The following is a 23,525-nucleotide window of genomic DNA, read 5'->3' as shown; positions in this document are numbered from 1 at the left end:
CTCCGAAAGCAAACCGTTCAGTTCCCACTCATTTGAAGTGGATCGCTGCAGATTTGATTTCTTGAAATACAGAACACCATAGAGTAACTCCGTAACAAGCTCCAGGAAGAAAAATGGAGGGAAGCTTGGAAACATGTCACCCAGCCTAAGAACAGAGGGTACATTTACAGAGTGAACCTGACCTGCCAAACACCAGAGAAACATAAGCAAATATATTCCAAACAACATGGAGTACATTCTGGTGGACCTGGCCTCACTTACAAGAAAGGCCTCTTTGTTTGATTCAAATTTAAGTTGGTGAAACTGCCAGTTAATGAAGGGGTAAGAAAGTCCTTCAGAGAAGCCTCAGTGGGTATGGAGAAAGGAGGATTCAAAAGTACGTGCAGAAAGAGCTCCCTCGAAGGGGCACTGCCTTCTTAATGAATCAGGAGACCAATGTATGTTTCTGCACCAGGGATGGGAGTAGCTTGGCTGCAGAAAGGAAGGGGAGGATGGGTAGGAAGGGTCAGTGCGTCCAGCCCAGCCAGCAGCATGGGGTGAGCGGCTGCCAAGGGAGGTCTGGAGGAAGGAGGATTTTCTGTCTCCTGTCTCATCAGGAAACCTGCAGTTCAGCGTCCTGAGACCCAGCCCTGAGTTCAGAGAGGTAACACCAACCGTCCCCAACCTGCCTCTCATTGCAACACAGAGGCTCAGAAAGTGAACGAAGCCTTATCTCTTTGTATTCAATTCCTATTTTCTGAGAACCCACAAGATTTATCATATCTAACAGACATTTCATGCTCATGGGAAAGTCTACAGTCTCAGCCCTCAAGGCAATCTCTTAAAAGTTTGATTAAAGCTGACTCACAGTCTGGATTCCAAAGCTGTTCAACCACAAGGCAGAGGAAGAAACCACCTAGAGAAGCTCTGAAAAACACCCTCAGGGTCACCCGGGTGCCGTGGCTGGCCTGTGGACTTCTGCCATGCACCTGGCTGGTGGGTCTGCACCATGCTCCTGGCTTCCTGACCAAGCGTGTCATTTCCAGCTTCCTTCCTTTGCCTGAACTGATATTCTAGACCCTGGACTTGCTTCTGTTCTTATCATGTGGATCCTGGTAACTTTCCCACTCCATTGTCTTTTGAGGCTCTTCCTCAAGTGCAGACAGATGGCACCCTGGGCTCTGCTTCTCTCTCCTCCTTCCCTGAGGACCACTCCCCTGCCTGTTGTCCATGTTGCATAAGTCTAGACTGGATCCTCCCTCTGCTCAGTCCCTTAGGGCTGACATCATACTGTCTTCAGAGTTGAGAAACTCGACATCTGCCTGGAACAGCGCCCCTGCTTCCCCCAGGAAACTACCCCCCACCTCCAACTCCTGCAGGTCTCAGATGCTTTCAAGGCACCTTCACCACACTCAGTGACCTTGTTTCATGCTGGAGATGGCTATTCCAACCTCAGATGGTGGTATGTATGTCTCTGTGTCCTTATTCTAGACTTATCTATCTCATCTTCCAAACTTAGGTTCTTCAGTTCAGTTCAGTTGCTCAGTCGTGTCTGACTCTGTGACCCCATGGACTGCAGCATGCCAGGCTTCCCTGTCCATCACCAACTCCCAGAGTTTATTCAAACTCATGACATTAGTGATGTCATCCAACCATCTCATCCTCTGTCATCCCCTTCTCCTCCTGTCTTCAATCTTTCCCAGCATCAGGGTCTTTTCCAATGAGTCCATTCTTTGCATCAGGTGGCCAAAATATTGGAGTTTCAGCTTCAACATCAGTTCTTCCAATGAACACCCAGGACTGATCTCCTTTAGGATGGACTGGTTGGATCTCCTTGCAGTCCAAGGGACTCTCAAGAGTCTTCTCCCACACCACAGTTCAAAAGCATCAATTCTTCGGCACTCAACTTTCTTTATAGTCCAACTCTCACATCCATACATGACTACTGGAGAAATCATTGCTTTGACTAGATGGACCTTTGTTGGTAAAGTAATGTCTCTGCCTTTTCATATGCTGTCTAGGTTGGTCAGAGATTTTCTTCCAATGGAGCAAGCATCTTTTAATTTAATGGCTGCAGTGATTTTGGAACCCAGGAAAAGGTCTGTCACTGTTTCCACTGTTTCCCCATTTATTTGCCATGAAGTGATGGGACCAGATGCCATGATCTTAGTTCTCTGAATGTTGAGCTTTAAGTCAACTTTTTCACTCTCCTCTTTCACTTTCATCAAGAGGCTCTTTTGTTGTTCTTTGCTTTCTGCCATAAGGGTGGTGTCATCTGCATATCTGAGGTTATTGATATTTCTCCCAGCAATCTTGATTCCAGCTTGTGCTTCATCCAGTCCAGCACTTCTCATGATGTACTCTGCATGTAAGTTAAATAAGCAGGGTGACAATATACAGCCTTGACGTACTCTTTTCCTGATTTGGAACCAGTCTGTTGTTCCATGTCCAGTTCTAACTGTTGCTTCCTGACCTGCAAACAGATTTCTCAGGAGGCAGGTCAGGTGGTCTGGTATTCTCATCTCTTTAAGAATTTTCCACAGCTTGTTGTGATCCACACAGTCAAAGGCTTTGGCGTAATCACTAAAGCAAAAGCATATGTTTTTCTGGAACTCTCTTGCTTTTTTGATGATCCAGTGCATGTTGGCAATTTGATCTCTGGTTCCTCTGTCTTTTCTAAATCCAGCTTGACCATCTGGAAGTTCACGGTTCACATCCTGTTGAAGGCTGGCTTGGATAATTTTGAGCATGACTTTGCTAGTGTGTGAGATGAATACAACTGTGCGGCAGTTTGAACATTCTTTGTCATTGCCTTTCTTTGGGATTGGAATGAAAACTGACCTTTTCCAGTCCTGTGGCCACTGCTGAGTTTCCCAGATTTGCTGGCATATTGAGTGCAGCACTTTCACAGCATCATCTTTCAGGATTTGAAATAGCTCAACTGGAATTCCATCACCTCCACAGCTTTACGTTCTCAGCCCACTGCAAACCAGGCTCCCACACCCACCAGTGGTCAAACTCTCAGCACCTGACTTTAACACTGCTATTCCTCCCAAAGTTCCTCTGATCTGGGGCGAAACACACACTGGCCTGGAGGAGCTGAGACCAGTCAAGAAACAATGACCAACAGTTCCTTCCTCTGACTCAATGACGTGTTTGAGAGGGCTGTCTCCCTGCTCTCCAGCTTGGGTCATAAGGCAGTTAGGAGGTCAAACGATTCAAGCGAAGGCACCCCAAGAACCATGAAGCCCTGAGAAGTGAAAGAAACCAGCATTGCTGTCAGCCAGACGGAGGGCCCCCCACCGCATCCTCTCCTGGATCAGCAGAGCTAATGCCACAGCCCCACCCGCAAGCTACGTCTGTGCTGTGCTCCTCTCTGCTCCCCCAGCCCCAGGCTCTGCACTTGCCTTTGCCACCTCGAGCAGCACACTTTATTAGAATCACTGGCTCCACAGAAAGACAGCATCTCATTAGTCCCCGCACAGACACAGATCTGACACATGGAAGGAACTTTATAGATGATGAATGAATGCATCAATGAACAAAGGTTTGGCTTTACACACAGAGCGAGCAGCAGATGCAACACTCTTCTAAAGCAGCAGTGATGAGCATGAGGTCACATTTTCGAGCCTTCACCCCTCACTCTAGCCTGTCCCCTCCACTCACCTGTAAGGCTCCATGGTCCGGATGCCGTAGAACAGCGCCTCCTCCAGCAGCCCGAGGTTGATGCAGGCGTCCATGGCGCAGTCGAGCACCTTCAGCTGGTAGATGTTGATATCAGGAAGCCGCTCAGCGTTACTGCTTATGATCGACTGGCACATGGCCAGAACCTGTTCCCACTCTGTTATTAACCTCAGTTAAGGATTCATTGTGTTCATCAAGGGAAAACAAAAGTAAAATGAGAGTCTCTACAAGGCTGAAGAGCTCCCAGGCACAGGAGGGAAGGAAGTGCCCATTATTTAGCACAGATGAGCTGCCTGAAAACACACTTGAGAAACAAAAACATGTAAGTGGTGTCTCAGAGAAGGAAATTCTGTTTACATCAACAAACCATCTTCCAACCAAGCCTGTGCTTTGGGGGATTAGACTTTCAGAGAGTCATTCTTCCTTCCTAGTCCTACTAGATGAATTCTCTTGAAACCCAGTCCTCAAATGAATGCAGCTATTTATTAAACTGAGCTAAAGACTAAGTTCACTTCATAATTATTTACTCTGCTAGCTGCTGTTTCAAAACTCATCTGAAATTAAAGCTTTAGAGAGATTCCTTTTAAAAAAGGAGGAGCTCATTCTTGCTTCTGTGTCATTTGAACCTTGGGCATATATGAAGCCGAAAACACAACCCATAGGCACACACAAGGGGAAGCAATTGAAAGAAATCCATTCTACTGGATCTCAAATTTTTTTGAGTATAAAACAAAAGTGATCCAAGTCTATAAAGCAAGGTGTGTGTGCTCAGCCAAATCTACTGCTTCCAGCATTCAGACTCTCAGGGCACTGCTTTCCAACACATTAGTAAACAGTTTAAATAAGCCAATCTAGTCAGCTGTGTGAGTGGGAGCTCGTATCTTTCTTTTTTAACTTTTTATTTTATTTATTGGGGAGGGGCTTCCCTGGTGGCTCAGAAGCTAAAGAGTCTGCCTGCAATGCAGGAGACCTGGGTTCAATTCCTGGGTCAGGAAGATCCCCTGGAGAAGGGAATGCCTACCCACTCCAGTAGTCTTGCCTGGAGAATTCCATGGACAGAGGAGCCTGGGGGGCTATAGTCCATGGGGTGGCAAAGAGTCGGACACGACTCAAGAACCATCACTAACATTACAGCCAATTAATGTTGTGGTAGTTTCAGGCGAACAGCAAAGGGACCCAGCCATACACATACATGTATCCATTCTCCCCTAAACTCCTGAGAGCTCGTATCTTTATTAATCCTCACAAGAAACATATAACCGTCTGAAGGCAGAATACCTGGGACTACAGGTCTGACTACCTGGAGAACTTCAAGCACCAAAATGCACGGCTAACGAGCATTTCTGTACATGATACTCTATCACTTTGGGCCGAGTCCTGTCTTTGAGGAGTTAACTGTGGTCTTGCAAGAGGTACATTTACTGAAGAAAAGTGACTTGGTGGCTTTCTGTTTTACTCATCTGACATGTGCGCTTAAAGTTTACTGCATGTATTCCCTAGAAGCTGGGGGAGGCGGTGTCTTAGGCAATGCACCGGTTTTGTAACAAACTCCAGGCTAACCTCTGTGGCTTTTCATCCTAGGATTAGATATGTGATGGATTATCAGGAGGAACAACTGTCTCTTACACAATGCCCAGACATTTCTGTGGCAAGACTCTGACCTTATTTTAACATCAAGTTGTGAGACTGCCATTATTATTTGCCTATTCATTTATATATGCTCCAACTCATTTTAAAGAGGTTTGAGGTGACAAGCCTTGGAAGTAAAAACCAGATGCAGCCGCTGATAGGAATATATCTGCTTTATGCCCCAGCAAGCTGGCAGGAACCACATGGCGACTTTCCTTCGCAACACTGGCAAGTCTCCTGGCAAACAAGGCAAACCTTTCCTGTAAAAACACCTCAGTGAGCAAAAAAATGGAATAATTTTAACTAAGCGGCTTTTCTCCCAAGCTAATGCTGACATGTATAATGTTTGCTTAAAAATTTAGTCCCTGGCGTTTGCTGGGTGTTTACCACAAGTCATTCTGTTCCAGTGAGGAGCGCAGGGCAGCCAGCCTATCTGAAGAGAAAAGAGCACTGATGCCAGGACAGGTACCTTTCTGCAGAGTTTCCCATGACTGTTAAGAAAATTAAGGGGGAAAGAGAAGGGGGAACACAGTGAATCCACCTGGGAGTTAACTCCTTGAGACTCAAAGACTGACAACCCTGGGCTCTTACCATCGTCCACTGCTTACAATCCTCCCATGGTCCCCGAGCCTACACATAACATCTAGTCCGGAGCAAGACACTGAAGCAAGGCCCGACCGCGTTCCCGTCTCTCACACCGAACAACTGTAACTGGGCCGCAGGTGGCTGCACCTCCGTGCGTGCACAGGCTTCTCCCTCAGGGTCTCCCCTTCTCCACCGCCTGCCTGGTGAACTCCTCCTAACCGTTCCAGGCAGTCGCCTCCTCTGTGAAACCTTCTTTAACCTCCCAAAGTTGACTGCTGTGCTTTCAATGTCCCTCAAATATTAATCTACGTATTTACTACCCAACTACTCATGAGGGCTGGGAGTGCAGGCTTGTGTCTTCTTAATCCTGCCTGGACCATAAGTGGGTTATAACCAGTAAGGCACCTGGCACAATGTGGTCAGTAAAACTCATCCCATTGAGACTGAACTGATCATCCTTGGGCCCTAATGTCTCTGCAGGGCACTACACAGAACAAGTCTTTTCTGCAGTGTAACAACAGCTCTCTGGGCCTGAGAACAGCCCTCTTGCTCTCAGATTCGACTGCTTTCCAATTGTCTCCCATCCTGTCTGCAGAGTTTCAAATACCACTTGATTCTGGTTCCATGCCTTAAAACTCATTTTCTTCTTTATCCCTTTGAATGTGTCCTACCCCAAACTGAAGAGAAAATTTTTAGATATGATCGGACTAATACTATTACCTTTCTCATTTTCTATTCTCTAGTTCTATTAATGGAGTCCAAGATCACAGGAGTGTTTTTTTTTTTTTCCCCCTGGGGCGGGGGGATTATATCATACTCTTAAGCTTTATTGAATTTTGATGTTTACTAAAAACCTTAAAATTCTTTCACAGATTCTGTTGTCAAACTTTATACATATTTACACACTTGAACTTTCTGGCCCAAATAGAAGATGTGGGATACCCTTTTGTTGAATTTCATCTTCATCTCAGGCATCATTGCATCATTCAAACCTTCAAAGATCTTTTGAGCTCTTGATTTTGTCATCCCACCTCTGCCATCCTTCTATTCCATATACTTCTGAGAATTTGATGAACCTGTGCTCTGCATCCTCAGACAAAGTGCTGAATCAAAGGTGGAAGAGGACTGGTTTGGGAACAGAGTACTCCACAGTGATAGTGATCCACTAAGCATCAGTTTTGTAGTATGGCTATTCAACCATTTAATGAGACGTCTGGTCACACTAGCATCTAGCAGAAATCTCTTGGTTACTTTTTAAAATCAAATCTCTTTCTGAAGTCTACATACAAACTTTACCAAAGAAAGCCATGACTCTGCGAACTCACCGGCTCTTAATGAACCCCTGCAGCATCCTGGTGATCACAGCTTCCTCTCCATTCCTTTGGTCACTAGCTTGAGATTCTTTACCAAAACTGCTAACAACAAAAACTCACTGGACTATAGATTTCAGAAATTACTTATTTCACCTTTAAAAAATAGGAACATTTGTCTAACTGCCTCTCCTGCTCTTTTACAATTCTTTAAAGAAGACTGTACTTTGGAAACCTCATTTGTAGATTTTCTTAGTGCCTGGGATATAATTTATCTGACAATGTTTTGCAATCTTTTTTTTAATCTACCTTAGTCTCTTTCTCCTTACCTTGTGGTTTCTTTTTGTCACATTTTTGCTCAAGCTAATTCCACTGCTGGAAGTGGCTCCCTCTCGGCCTCTGCCTATCTAAACCCTGTCCCTGATTTGGGCTACTTTTCACACAGTATAACATCGGTGGAGCCTTCCCAGAGGACCTCCATCATATACAGTCTCTCCTTACTCTAAAATGTGACCCACTCACGGTCCTTACTATTTATGCCAAGAAAATGTACTGTGCAGCAACTCTGACTACCACTGTAGTCATGGCTGACTATAGACATTAAATTATAAGGATTTTAAGTTATACATTATAGAGATGTAGGTCATGGGAGGAAGGGAATCCAGAAATTTGTTACCTTGTATATATGTAAAGAGCATATTCCATATTATCCTACTAATCCTAGCTATAAATTTTGATTATCAACTAATGATGGCGAGGAATTCACATTGACCTTACCGCAATCTTTCCTTGCCATTACTGAAATTGTTGGCTGGGGTCAGGGATGCAGCCTGGGAGTGTGGAACAGAATGAAGCTCTCTGGCTCATGGAGAGGTCAAACCCTGGACTTGAATTCATTAATACCAGGCTCCAACCAGTAAGGAAGCAATCCTATGAACAACTCAGTCCACAGGTAAAAGGATACTCCAGTGTGCCTTCAGTTCTTCAATTTTTTTCAGGGATTCTTGGACTTCCTTCCATACCTGTTCATCACCAGTCAGCATAGCAGCGTCCTGTTCAGGCCACATTAAAAGGACAGAGGAAGACAAATTCCTTGGTTAAAAAAATGGGCAAGAATAGACATTTCTCCAAAGATATTCAAATGACCAATGAGCACATGAAAAGATGCTCAACATTATTAGCCAATGGGGAAATGCAAATCAAAACCATAAGGAGATATTACTTCACACCTACTAGGATGCTTATAATAAAAAAAGATAATAAATGATTGTAAGGTTGTGGAGAAATTGGAATCCTCATATATTTCTGGCAGGAAAGTAAAATAGTGTAGCCACTTTGGAAAACAGTCTGGCAGTTACTCTAAAAGTTAAACAGAGTTATTATATAACAATTCCACTTCTTCCACATATGTCCAAGAGAAATGAAAATATATGTTCAGACAAAAACTTAAGCATAAATGTTCACAGTTACGTCATTCATAGTAACAAAGTGGAAACAATCCAAATACCATGAACCAATGACTGGGTCAATAAAATGTGGCATAGTCACACAATGCAATACTAATTGACAATAAAAAGAACTGAAGTACTATAACACACTACAGCATAAATAAACATGAACAACATCATCCTAAGTAAAAGAAATCACTAACAAAGGACCACATATTATGTGATTTCACCAGTATGAAATGCTCAGAATAGATAAATGCATACAGACAGGAAAGTATATTAGCAAATGGCTAGGGCAGGGGGGTGATAGGTATAGAGAATTGGGGAGGGACTGCTGATGACTTTTTAGGGGTGATGAAAATGTTTAAAAGCAATTGTGGTGATAGTTTTCATCACTTTCTGATGTGATGAAAAGCTACAAATTGCTACACAAAAGCTATCAAATTGTACACTGTAACTGAATTGTATCCTATGTGAATTATGTCTCAGTAAAGTTTACATATATTCATATATGTATGCATGAATATATTCGGGCTTCCTTGGTGGCGTTAGTGGTAAAGAACTTGCGTGCCAATGCAGGAGATAAAAGAGACTTGGGTTCAATCCCTGGGTCAGAAAGATCCCCTGGAGGAGCACATGGCAACCGATTCTAGTATTCTTGCCTGGAGAATCCCTTGGACAGAGGAGCCTGGTTGGGTACAGTCCATAAGTTCACAAAGAGTCAGACATGACAAGCGCTTTAGCGCACATGCATGTATGTATTTATCAGGAAAGAGAACAGAGGCAAGAGAAAAAATTATTTGTCAGGAGACCCATGAATAACATTTTAATCAAATATTTAGTCATCAATCAAAATGAGGATAGGTAAAAAATGAGTACAAATATACCCATGTGAACCAGTTTGATTACTACAAAAACTAAAAAAATAAATAACTTAAAAAGTAATTCAGAGCTTCACAGGTGGCTCAGTGGTAAAGAATCCACCTGTAATGCAGGAGATGTGGGTTCCATCCCCAATCAGGGAAGATCCCACGTGACTCGGAGCACCTAAACTATTGTGCCTGTGATCTAGAGCCTGGGAGCTGCAACTACTAAAACCCGAGTGCCCCAGAGCCTGTGCTCCACTACAAGACAAGCCAGTGCAATGAGGAGCCTGAGCACCACAGCTAAAGGGTAGCTCCCACATGCTGCATGCAACTGGAGAAAAGTTTGCGAAGCAACAAAGCCCTAGCCCAGCCAAAAATAAACTAAAAAAAATTTGAAAAGACAATTCAAAATGAAAGTAGGAGCTACCATCTATTCATTGCCCATCCTCCTACTGGGTCCTCTGTTTTTCCTATACATCTACATTTTAAGAGCACGTAGCCACATGTGGCTGTGGCTACCATATTGGGCAGTACAGATATATTAGAACAGTTCTGTCATCTCTGAAAGTTCTACTGGATGGTGCTGCTTTAAATAGGTTAATCAAAGGGTAAGAAATTCTGGGGCACTTCCCTGGAGGTCCAGTGGCTAAGACTCTGTGCTCCCAATGCAAGGGACCTGGGTTCGATCCCCGGAACAGAAACTAGATTCCACACGCCAAGACTAAAGATCCCACAATGAAGATCAAAGATCCCATGTGCTACAGTGAAGATCTGGAGCAGCCAAACAAGTTAATTAAAAAGGTAAGAAGTTCTCAGACTCTACTCAAAACCAGGTATTCCATATCCACTAGATTCTCAGTGGGGGTCAGGGAGAAGAACAATTCTAGGAAGTTATATCAAATCACAGCCACGGTGGGGTGATGGTTAAACTGAAGGAGGGCAGACTTTTTCAAACTCTATGTATCTCCCTAGAGATTCTTACGTACCTACTAGGGAAGGTTTATATTGACAGAATGACCCCTGTGAGAATCACTGCCTGAGTAAATAAGCCTGTGTTACTGGTGGGAAGATACAAGTCACTTGGGTGTGCCAGGGCAGGGGGAAAAAAAGAGGGCTACCAAGTACCACAGAAAAGAGACCTCAAGTACAAAGAGAAGCAGAGGGAGAATGTATGAGGAAATGTGTGTGTGTGTTTGTGTGTGTGTGTGTGTGTGTGAGTGTGTCTGTGTAACAGGGATTTATGAGTCTCTCTGTATAGGCACTAGACACATGTGTAATATGACAGGATGGTTTTTAAAAAGACACCATAAAATGGACTCTGCTTTGTTTAGGAAATTCTAAATAAGAACCTAGCTTTCTATATGTATAAGAAGGAAATAAAAGTCAATTGCTTTTAAAGAGGTAAACATCAATCTCCTTCCAAATACCTGCTGTAAGTCCATCTTCATCTCCTGAAGCCTCAGTTCCAACACATGACTCCAAAGCCTTGAGTAACTTCCCAGTACCTCCCATATAAGCCCACATATTAAATATTGACAACCATGGCCATTCTTGATTAAATTTTTGTTTTTTATTTCACTACTGGCAGCTCAAACCTTAGGCTCTAGGCAAAATGTCTCACTTGTTAGTCCTTATGGTAAGGAGAAAAATGGATCCCCAAAGAAGTCCACGTCCTGATCCCCAGAACCTGTGAATATGTTAGTTTACATGGCAAACAGGAATTAAGTTGCAAGTGGGACTGAGATTGTTGGTCAGCTGACTTTAAAGAAATCAACCTGGACCACCCAGGTGGACCCAGTGGAATCACAAGGGTCTTTAAAAGAGGAAAGAGGCAGAAGAGAAGATCAGAGCAATGTGATGTGAGGAAGACTAAACCTGCCTTTGCTGGCCTGGGAGATGGAGGAAGGGACCCTCAGGTCAAGGAGTACAGGCAGCTTCCAGAAGCTGTAGAAGTCAGGGAAATGGATTCTAGCTTGGAGCCTCCAGAAGGACAGTAGCCCTGCCAAGACCTTGATTTTAGCCAAATGAGGCTCGTGTCAGGCTTCTGATCCATAGACTATAGATAAGAAGTTTGTGTGAAGTCACTAATTTTACAATAATTTGTTACAGCAGCCACAGAAAACGAATACAGTCCATGACATACTTCTGCTTTTGTGACCACTGGAGTTTGGCACATGCCCTCCCAGTGCATGTGAGGGTCCTAAGTTGCTTCAGTAGTGTTGGACTCTTTGCAACCCTATGGACTGTAGCCCACCAGGCTCCTCTGTCCATGGGATTCTCCAGGCAAGAATACTGGAGTGAACTGTTATGCCCGCCTCCAGGGGATCTTCCTGACCCAGGGATCGAACCTACATTGGCAGGCAGGTTCCTTACCACTAAGTGCCACCTGGGAAGCCCACTCTCCCAGTATCTGAAGGTAATTAATTTGATCATCCACCTATTCAACTAGTATCTACTGAATGCCTGCAGGCATTGCTCTAGGATACAGAGGTAAATCTGATTTCAGTGTTGACCATCTGGTGATGTCCATGTGTAGTCTTCTCTTGTGTTGTTGGAAGAGGGTGTTTGCTATGACCAGTGCATTCTCTTGGCAAAACGCTATTAGCCTTTTGCCCTGCTTCATTCTGTACTCCAAGGCCAAATTTGCCTGTTACTCCAGGTGTTTCTTGACTTTCTACTTCTGCATTCCAGTCCCCTATAATGAAAAGGACATCTTTTTAGGGTGTTAATTCTAAAAGGTCTTGTAGGTTTTCACAGAACTGTTCAACTTCAGCTTCTTCAGCATTACTGGTTGGGACACAGACTTGGATTACCGTGATATTGAATGGTTTGCCTTGGAAATGAAGAGAGATCATTCAGTCATTTTTGAGATTGCATCCAAGTACTGCATTTCAGACTCTTGTTGACTATGATGGCTACTCCATCATAGACTTCATCAGGTGGACATCACAGATACCAGCACATGGACATCACCAGATGGTCAACCCCAAAATCAGACTGGTTATATCCTTTGCAGCCAAAGATGGAGAAGCTCTATACAGCCAGCAAAAACAAGACCCGGGAGCTGGGATCATGAACTCCTTATTGCCAAATTCAGACTGAAATTGAAGAAAGTGGTGGAAAACCACTAGACAACTCAGGTATGACCTAAATCAAATCCCTTATGACTATACAGTGGAAGTGAGAAATAGATTTAAGGGACTAGATCTGATATAGTGCCTGATGATCTATGGATGGAGGTTCGTGACATTGTACAGGAGACAGGGATCAAGACTATCCCCAAGAAAAAGAAATGCAAAAAAGCAAAATGGCTGTCTGAGAAGGCCTTACAAATAGTTGTGAGAAGAAGAGAACCAAAAAGCAAAGGTGAAAAGGAAAGATATACCCATTTGAATGCAGAGTTCCAAAGAATAGCAAGGAGAGATAAGAGAGCCTTCCTCAGTGATCAATGCAAAGAAATAGAGGAAAACAACAGAATGGGAGAGACTAGAGATCTCTTCAAGAAAATTAGAGATACCAAGGGAACATTTTATGCAAAGATAGGCTCAATAAAGGACAGAAATGGTAGGGACCTAACAGAAGCAGAAGATATTAAGAAGAGGTGGCAAGAATACACAGAAGAACTGTACAAAAAAGATCTTCATGACCCAGATAATCATGATGGTATGATCACTCACCTAGAGCCAGACATCCTGGAATGTGAAGTCAAGCGGGCCTTAGGAAGCATCACTACAAACAAAGCTAGTTGAGGTGATGGAATTCCAGTTGAGCTATTTCAGATATAAAAGATGATGCTGTTTAAGTGCTGCACTCAATATGCCAGCAAACTTGGAAAACTCAGCAGTGGCCACAGGACTGGAAAAAGTCAGTTTTCATTCCAATCCCAAAGAAAGGCAATCCCAAAGAATGCTCAAACTACTGCACAATTGCACTCATTTCACATGCTAGTAAAGTAATGCTCAAAATTCTCCAAGCCAGGCTTCAGCAATATGTGAATCTTGAACTTCCAGATGTTCAAGCTGGTTTTAGAAAAGGCAGAGGAACCAGAGATCAAATTGCCAATATCTGCTGGATCATCGCAAAAGCAAGAGAATTCCAGAAAAACATCTATTTCTGCTTTATTAACTATGCCAAAGCCTTTGACTGTGTGGATCACAATAAACTCTAGAAAATTCTGAAAGAGATGGGAATACCAGACCACCTAACCTGCCTCTTGAGATACCTGTAGGAAGCAACAGTTAGAACTGGACGTGGAACAACGGACTGTTTCCAAATAGGAAAAGGAGTATGTCAAGGCTGTACATTGTCACCATGCTTATTTAACTTATATGCAGAGTACATCATGAGAAACACTGGGCTGGATGAAGCACAAACTAGAATCAAGATTGCTGGGAGAAATATCAATAACCTCAGATATGCAGATGACACCACCCTTATGGCAGAAAGTGAAGAGGAACTAGAAAGCCTCTTGATGAAAGTGAAAGAGGAGAGTGAAAAAGTAGGCTTAAAACTCAACATTCAGGAAACTAGTATCATGGCATCCGGTCCCACCACTTCATGGCAAATAGATGGGGAAACAGTGGAAACAGTGGCTGACTTTATTTTTTTGGGCTCCAAAATTATTGCAGATGGTGATTGCAGCCATGAAATTAAAAGACACTTTACTCCTTGGAAGGAAAGTTATGACCAACATAGACAGCACACTAAAAAGCAGAGACATTACTTTGCCAACAAAGGTCCGTCTAGTCAAGGCTATAGTTTTTTCCAGTAGTCATGTATGGATGTGAGAGTTGGACTATAAAGAAAGCTGAGCGCAGAAGAATTGATGGTTTTGAACTGTGGTGTTGGAGAAGACTCTTGAGAGTCCCTTGGACTGCAAGGAGATCCAACCAGGATCCAACTGATCCTAAAGGAGATCAGTCCTGGGTATTCATTGGAAGGACTGATGCTGAAGCTGAAACTCCAATACTTTGGCCAGCTGATGTGAAGAGCTGACTCATTGGAAAAGACCCTGATGCTGGGAAAGATTGAGGGCAGGAGCAGAAGGGGACAATAGAGGATGAGATGGCTGGATGGCATTACCGACTCAATGAACATGAGTTTGGGTAAACTCTGGGAGTCGGTGATGGACAGGGAGGCCTGGCGTGCTGTGGTTCATGGGGTCACAAAGAGTCAGACACAACTGAGCGACTGAGCTGACTGACTGAGAGAAGTAAAGACATGGGACAACCACAGTGTTCACAATGAGGAGGGAGGAGGAGCTTGGGATGACAGAAAACACACACACACACACGTGAAAAATATATTTGTCAGAGAGAGGAACAAACAGGAAAGGGGGAAGGGGAACACTGGTCCCAGGGAATTTAGGGTGATCAGGAAAGGCATTGCTGAAAGATGACTCATGAGTGGAGGAGGAGGTGAGGAGCAGAGACAAGAATTCTAGCCGAGAGTGAACAGTAAGTCCCACGGTACTGAAGCAGGTGCAGGCCTGAATGTTCCAGGAGTGACAAGGAGGCCAGTGCGGTTACAGTTCCTGGGCTGTCATTTGTTCACATGTAATGTCATCCTCATTTCAAAGATAAGTGAAAATGTTAGCTGCTCAGGCGAGTTGGACTCTGCGACCCCGTGGACTGTAGCCCACCAGGCTCCTGTGTCCATGGGATTTCCCAGGCAAGAATACTGGAGTGAGTTGCCATTTCCCTCTCCAGGGGATCTTCCTGACCCAGAAATTGAACCTGGGTTTCCCCATATTGCAGGCAGGTTCTTTACTTCTTTGATTCTGCCACTTCCAAATACCTAGCACAAAACCTTGTATGGAACAAAAGCTCACTTAAACATCAGCAGAATGGCTCTGGAAGGAGAAAATGAACAATTATATGATAACAGTCAGGATGGCTCTTATATGTCTCTTTTTTATTCCTCTCACCATCCCTGTAGGGCATCAATACCTATAATTTACAAAGGTGGCACAAGATAGTCCTAAAGCTTAAGTAACCACTACAAATGTTCCTTCTACATCGAATTGCCAGAGGTAAGATTCAAATCCAAGTCTGTCTGGCTCCAGAGGCCACGCTCTTTCCACCATCTTAATGTTTAATTTGAATTTGCTTTTTTCCTAGGCTTGCTTAAAAGGTGAAACTCATGTCTGTGAGACAGTAAGTTGAACATATATTCAACTCAATCAATTCAATTCAATTGATCATAGATCAAGTCCTATGATCTTCCTAGTCTTAGCCCTTGGAAAAGGCAATGGACTCCTCCAACATGGAGCCCACAGTGGGACCTGTATTCTTTCACCATGGCCCAAGGCAGAACAATTTCATATGGGAAGTATATTCACAACTAAATCCTCACCATTATCTTATTAACTGTTCTTTGGTTTGAGCCTAAGGCTTTATTTACTTAATAGAAGAGCAGGCAAGCTTGGAAATTGTTTCCAAACATTCAGAAACAATAGCTCTAGGGAGCACTAAACATTGGAGCTAGACATTCACTAACAGCTAACCATCCACCCCTGGAGTGTTTTACCAAGGTGACAGTCTCCACTTTCAGGTTCCCAACACACCTCCCCTCACTTCAATGTCCTGATCCTCCCAATTCCATTCTCCTATAACTGTCCCTAAAATGGGGCCAGTCAGGAGGAGACCATTCAAAGGGGAGTGTGTGTGCGTATGTGTGTAACACATATCCACAAACAGAAAGACTACTTAGGGAAGCGGAACTTAAATCTTCTCCTTTTTCAATCTGCAAATATAGGAGTAAATTAGTGTGCTCTTTTCACAGCCCCTGAGGTATGAAGTTAGTACATTTATTTCATTATTTCTTATCCAAACGTATCAAAGATATTTGCTATCATTTAGGAAAAAAAATTTTTTAATTCCTTTTTTAATTTCAGCTTTACCATGTAAAAAGGGCTTGAATGAATGAGTCTTGAAATTTGTTTTCAGTGGTGGGAGAATATTTTATACATAAAATGTATATTATATTATACATTATATGTATGTGTGTGTGTGTGTGTGTATATATATATATATATATATATATGCTTTGTTTTGAAATCAAATGTAGTGTTACTGAGTTTTCTCCAAATGATAAACATAACTCAGGCTATAAGCAGAAGGATTCCTAAGAAGGTTCTCTCTGCTGGGAAATGATGAAGAGAATTGAGAACACATTGGTTCCAGCCCCAACAGCACCTCTGTCCTGACCCCTGTGTTTCCCTGTCACATCCTCCTTTGTCTGCCCCCAGCTGCCTCACTGGTAAAACAAGAAGCTGCTCTCATGACCATCTGACCACTTTAGAGCCTAGAGCAGACCACTCCCCCACACAACTCCAGAAGAGTCCTTAGAAAGTGACTCCATTTTAAACAATGAAAACGTGGAAATAGTTCATCTAAGGCGGGACTGTGCCAGCTGTCCTCAGAATTTGGGTAGGAATGAATCTCCTGAATTTCTCCCTTCCCCCTTCAACTACTCAAGCTCCTCTATCTGCCCCCGCCCTCTCAGCAACCAGGTACAAACTCCCCCACAATTTGAATTATTGCTCTTGATATTTCATTCTTTCTCATTCATTCCCATTCTTTTCTCTCACGGCCCCACCCCAAATCTGACCCATCCCCTGGCTCCATCTTACTGCCAGTACACCTACTCTTCCAGGTGGAATCTTTGCCCTTTGGATTCTGTTAGGACTAAGATTGCAGTTTTCTGCTCTTTCCTTGCCACTTCCCAGGTGGTGCTAGTGGTAAAAAAAAAAAAAAAAACAAAAACCCATCTGCCAATGCAGGAGACATTAGAGATGTGGGTTTGATTCCTCAATCAGGAAGATCCCCGGAGAAGGAAATGGCAACCTGCTCCAGTATTCTTGCCTGGAGAATCCCATGGCGGGCTATAGTCCATGGAGTTGCAAAGAGCCTTGGATTGCCATTTCCATTCATTTCTCCAGCTTTCTTCCCATTTGTCCTTTAGGAGACAGTTTCAAATGTTCTCAGTTAGGAAATCTTGTCTATCTACCCTCTGAGGCAGCCCAGCCCTCCTGAAGCATCATAGCTGCTCTGCAAACCTCTCTTTAAAAAAAAAAAAAAAAAAACGTAATTTTATTTATGTATTTATATATTTATTTTTGGCTGTGCTGCGTCTTTATTGCTGTGCCGGCTTTCTCTAGTTGCGGCAAGCAGAGGTTATTCCTCTCATGGTGTGCAGGCTTCTCATTGCAATGACGTCTCTTGTGGAATATGGGCTCCAGGGTGTGTAGGTTCAGTAGTTGTGGCCCTCCGGGGTTAGCTGCCCTGTGGCATGTGAGATCTTCCTGGCTCATGGATCAAACTTATGCCTCCTGTACTGGCAGGCAGATTCTTTACCACCCAGCCACCAGGGAAACCTTGCAAACCTCTCTCTTAGCACCAAGGTGTCATTAATGATCTAATGTTTCCTCAATTAGCTCAGAACTCCTTGAGGGACCTTGACCTAATCATATCTATCCCCTGTGCCATCATGGTGAGTTATTCAGTAAATGTTTGGTGACAGAGTAAATGAATGCAGAGAGAGGAAACACCTCCTACAATCCACAGGTAACAGTATTATAAGAATAAAATAACTTGGACTTCCTTGGTGGTCCAGTGGTTACGAACCAACATGGGTTCAGTCCCCAGTCTGAGAAGATCCCTCACGCTGCAGGGCAACTAAGCACTTGCATCACAACTACTGAGCCCATGCTCCACAGCAAGAGAAGCCTCGAGAACCCCGCGCACAACTAGAGAGTTGCCCCTGCTCGCCATGACTAGGGAAAGCCAGAGAACAGCAGCAAAGACCCAACACAGCCAAAAATAAATAAATACATTTTTTAAAATACAAAAAAAAAAAAAGAAGAAGAAGAACAAAATACCTTAATTCTGCAACAACAAGGACAATCTCAACCGAGGAAACAGGAAGATTATTCTCTTTACTCCATATTTCTATCTTGACTTATTTCTAATACTACTATGTCATAGTTATGTCGGAAAATGGCATGTTCTTACTGGAACTGTTGGTGTTTACCAAATGACTAGATATCCGTCTAGAACCTAAAGGTGACCTCTACCCCAGCATATGGAATTCCACGCAGGCTCACGACCTGTGTTCCCAGACAGCAGCATCAAGACTGTGTGTAAGTGAGCTCTGTTGACTCCCCTGGCCTCTACCTCCAACATAACCCGAGCCTCCTGCCACTCAGGTGGCAGACAAGTCCCTGCCCTCAACTACCCGTGGATGGACCAGCAAGGCCATCCAACTTCCCCCATGCAAAGCTGTTCAACAAATAAACGTTTTTCCCTTAAGAGTAAAAGTAGGTACCAGATGATATGAGACAATCCACTACATCAAAGAGTGTCAGTCCACACAGTTACATTCAGTTGGCCAAATGCTTCCTCTGAGTTTCAGAGTAGGCAGCATCCCTGCCAGCTGCCAGTGGTCCCTGATAGAATTGGAAATCTGCGTCTCTTTAATAGAGTAAGGCTGGAATCCAGCAGGACTGGTTGAGCACATCCTTGGGGAAGTGGCCAGTGGCTCTATCAGGTTCAAACATCAGAGGCAGCCATCCAGACCTACTCTGCATCTGGAACACTTACACAGATGTGTTCAGTTGGCTCACAAGCATTTGATGTTGAAACTCTTGCACTGGGTTAATTTCAGATGGTTCACATTAAGAGGAAAAGGAGAAAGGCAATCTGCTTCTCTGTACTTCCTGTTATCCAATCCTCATGCAAACTCTAATTAGATTGGATTGGAGAGAGATGAGTACAGGATGGGAAATAAAATTACTGAACACATAAACTTTTCTAGTAATTCAATAATTCTAGTGTCTTAAAAGAAGAAGAAGTTTTTTGTGGTCTGTTTTGTTTCTACAGCAAAATGAGGTTCAGATATAGTGTCTGCACTTAGGAGAGAAATTGGAAAGTCCTGAAATCAAAATTATGGGAGAAACAAAGTTTAATTTGCAGTGCTTTTTACTGAGATCCTCTGGTTCATAGATAATATACTGAGACTAATAGAATATGGGCTTCCCTGGTGGTTCAAATGGTAAAGAATCCACGTGCAATGTGGGAGACCTGGGTTCAATCCCCGACTTGGGAAGATCCCCTGGAAAAGGGAATGGCTACCCACACCAGTATTCTGGCCTGGAGAATTCCATGGACAGAGGAGCCTGGCAGGGTATACAGTCCATGGGGTTGCAAAGAGTCAGACACGACTGAGCAACTTTCACTCATTCACTCAATAGATTAATATACAACATCATTCAAAATCTTTATGATCCATAGGAAACAGCTCTACAGGAACCAATTTCCACCTTTTTTGGGAAAAACAAAAAAACAACTGAAATCATTTCAGATTTAACTTGAGGGGAAAAATAGCTCTTTCATAAAGTGGAAAGATGGTTAAAAATAGAGCATTCACTATTATTCATATCAACCACAAACCAGTCAGTGGGCATTATGGACAGAGAAGAAGAAAAAGAATGTTCTCTCAATGAAGCATCCTCAACTTGCAGAATGATCTAATTAGCAATTAACAAGCAACAGTACACAATAATTAGAACTTAGTGAAAGGAACACTGGGTTTAGTCCTAAAATGAATCTCTGCTCCATAGCCAAGTGATCTTGGCAAGATATTTAATCTAGCTAAAGCTAAGTTTTTCAGTGGTAACAATCCTGAGTAGATGCACATTCTAACCTTTACTAGAAGCACGAATGTCATGAGTGGCATCGTGCTCTGAGTTTTCACTTCCCATCCTAGAAATCAGGGGTCTGACTGGAGTCTGTTTTGTTGGTGGGAGGGAGAAAAAGTCTCACCCTCATGAAGGAGGGAGCAAATTACAATGTAATCAAGAACCACTCTGCCCGCCCCCACATCTCTGTGCATTTCATTCCCTCTGCCTGGAAGGCTCTTCCTCAACTGAGTCATCCAAACTCCTCTCAAGCATCAAGAACCTCTGCCTTCCACAGGCACAATCCCCTGTGTATCTTCCACTGGGTTCTGTGCTAATGGTAGCTGCAGGTCACACTGTTGCAGATGAAAAGGATGTCATTCAGATACGCATGGAGTACAATCACCTTGCAAAGTTCCTTTCTTTCATCTTCTTCATAAAATGGTGAAATCACAGTGCCTGCCAGGGATGTGCACCAAGAATCTATAGCCAGGCTTGAAACTCTGCATCTCCAAGAGCCTGACCAAAGCTCTAGCCCCCTCGTGGACTCTGATCTGGCTGACCCCAGAAGAGAGGTCTTCTCAGATTGGCAGGCCTCCTCCAGATAGCCAGCCCTGTCACTGTCTTGGATCCAGGTGAGGAGCATTTGGGCAACTAGGAGCACTAAGCCCAGTCCAAACAAGAGCTGATGCTGAAGAGAAGATTCACGAAACCACTGGGCCCATGGCAGCGCTGTTCCACTTCACCTCTACTGAACATTCTGTTCCCACTGCTGCTGTCAGCATTTGCCAATGCCCGTTTAATTTGATTTGCCATAACTCTACTGCAGCTACAGATTTCCACAAGGCCACACACTGCAGGGTCAAGGTTACACATACAGGAACACAGAGTTGCCAGAAGGAAGGGGCATGCCCCTTCAGGGCTTCTAGCAAAGTGATCAAAACCTTGAGCATGACTAAGAACCATTGGCCCTTCCCAGCTGTGACCTTAACACCTCCCCTCCCTCTGTGCTGGGTGTTCCCATCACAGTGACCAAAACTTCTTCTCTGAGAATTAAACTCATTTGCTTATATAAAATCACGTCAATTTAGAGGAAATTAAAAAAAAAAAAACAGTTAGCATCCACACACTTGGGGAAGCTTGAAAGCCTACCTATGTCAGTGGTGCTTGCTAGAAATCTGTCTTCAATGTAACCATGTGTGAAAAACTGGCTTCCCAGGTGGCACAGTGGTAAAGAATCCACCTGCCAATGCAGGAGACGCAAGAGCCATGGGTTCCATCCCTGGTTCAGGAAGATCCCATGAAGAAGGAAATGGCAACCCACTCCAGTATTCTTGCCTGGAAGATTCTGTGGACAAAGGAGACTAGAGGGCTGAGTCCATGGGGTCACAAAGAGTCAGATAGGACTGAGGACATGTGCAAGCACATGTGAAAAACTAGCATGACTGGCTGATATACAAAGGCAAGTAAAGACTGCATGAAGACCACTGAGGTAGCAGACACTCCTCCCACAAAAAAGACACGTTCCTGAGAATATATAGTGGGGTTATCTGAAGCAGGAGGCTACTGGCTCTGTTTGCAAAAACACACTTAAGCAGAATTTCTTGCAATTCCTAGCAGAGTCCTGCCAATCCTGTCATATAACCACCACAAGGAGGAAGGTTTGAGACTGGGAAAAATGCAAATCATTTTACAGGAAAAATTGTCTGAGTGGCAACCCTCATTAAGGCATAGCATACCCCCAAATCTCAGGGCAGGTGTTATTTTAAGGGAGACACAAACCACAGCCCTCACCTCCGTCTGTCTGCTACACCTCCATCTCCTCATTCCTTCTTTAGGAATAGCTGCTTTCACTTTCCTCTGCAAACAAGAGAGGAAGATGCTTGAAACTGCAGCTGAACAGACCCAAGTTAAGTATAGGGGCAATGTTCTAAGAGTGACAGTTACAATGAACTAGATGTGGCTCTTCCAGAGACAGTTATAACTAAGATGAACAATGGTAGGACTTGACTTTCGTGCTCCTGGCATAAGGGAGTGTGTGACAGGCAGCACCAGGAAATGGAAACGAGGAGGCTGGAGCCCCAAGCCCAGTCTGCTGCTGGCCAGCGGTGCACCCTGGAGGCTAACAACGCTTCCTGGCTCAGCTTCCCCAGGTGAGAACCTGATTAAAGTTACCATGGAGATGGAAACCTATCATTCCACTCCATCAGTCACCTGTGTCTGTGGTGTCTGTACCAAGAGAGACCTGAAATTCTGAAGGGTAAGACTTTGAAATTTGTGGTTGTGCAACAGATTACAAACACCTTCCTCCTATTTTTTTCCTTCGTTCTATTTTAAGCTGATTTTTCTCACTAAAAAATACACCAGTCAGAGGAGAGAAAGTATGCAGAGGACTGAACAAAGACTACACCCAACCCAGAGGTGCACTCTACCAAACCAAGAACTTGACAGTGACTATTTAATCCTCATGTCTCCCTGAACACTTGTACGTATGATGATTAATGTTGGGAACATTCCAAACTCACACGAGAGCATGGTATTTGCTTATCTCCTAAAGCAAGTACATCAGACTGTTTAATCTGTGATCTCAAACTGGGGGCTTCCCTGGTGGCTCAGATGGTTAAGAATCTGCCTGAAATGTGGGAGACCCTGGGTCGGGAAGATGCCCTGGAGAAGTAAACGGCAACTCACTCCAGTATTCTTGCCTGAAGAATCCCACAGACAGAGGAGCCTGGCAGGCTGCAACAGTCCATGGGGACACAAAGAGTCAGACACGACTGAGTGACTAACTCTCAAACTTAGGGACTAATTTAGTTGGGGCTCACGCTAACAATTTCAGATAATGAGTCCTGAACAGAAGTCTAGATGTACACTTTTAGGAGGTAATCATAAGGGCAACCAAAGGAAATGATTTAATGTGACATCAGAATCTGTCCCTTAACCCCAGTTAATGCAATTTCCATTAGTACCCCCTACCTTTTCAGAGCTGGCTTGCACAAATTCACCAATTCTCACTAACACCTTGTAAGGCAGCACTGAAATCCACAGACTGTGCCACACAGGCAGACGTTCCAAAGAAACGTCCCAGTTTGAGGGGAAGAATTATCTTTAATTTCTCAGTCATATTTTCAAAAATAAAGAGCCCAGAATTGCATTTGTCTCCCAGAGGAGAAAAGCCAGCACTCCTCCAGTTCTTCTAAAATAATTCTGTTGTCTGTGAATTAATTCACATAGAGCTCTGTTCCTGGAAGCTGGCAGGAATTGGGGTGGGGAGGGTCATTTCAGAGGGCATTACTCATAAGCTGAGGGTCTGGCAAGGAGACCACTCCCTCTAAGGTCTGGGAGA

General features: G+C 43.8%; 1 protein-coding gene across 2 annotated transcripts in view; it reads right to left on the bottom strand.

The window, feature by feature from the left end:
- SMYD3 (SET and MYND domain containing 3) overlaps positions 1-23,525 on the bottom strand; it is a 714,044-nt gene that overhangs the window by 106,501 nt on the left and 584,018 nt on the right. For both annotated transcript variants that reach the window (XM_061160208.1, XM_061160209.1), the window contains exons 9-10: positions 8,152-8,239; positions 3,646-3,820 (exon numbers count right to left, since the gene is read on the bottom strand). In XM_061160208.1, coding sequence (XP_061016191.1) covers positions 3,646-3,820; positions 8,152-8,239 — 263 coding nt within the window. The remainder of the gene's footprint in view (positions 1-3,645; positions 3,821-8,151; positions 8,240-23,525) is intronic.

Source organism: Dama dama, chromosome 14, assembly GCF_033118175.1.
Source record: "Dama dama isolate Ldn47 chromosome 14, ASM3311817v1, whole genome shotgun sequence".
In the NCBI taxonomy this organism is placed as follows: domain Eukaryota; kingdom Metazoa; phylum Chordata; class Mammalia; order Artiodactyla; family Cervidae; genus Dama; species Dama dama.
Note: the sequence above shows the minus strand (reverse complement) of the source record. Positions and strands in the feature narration are given on the sequence as shown.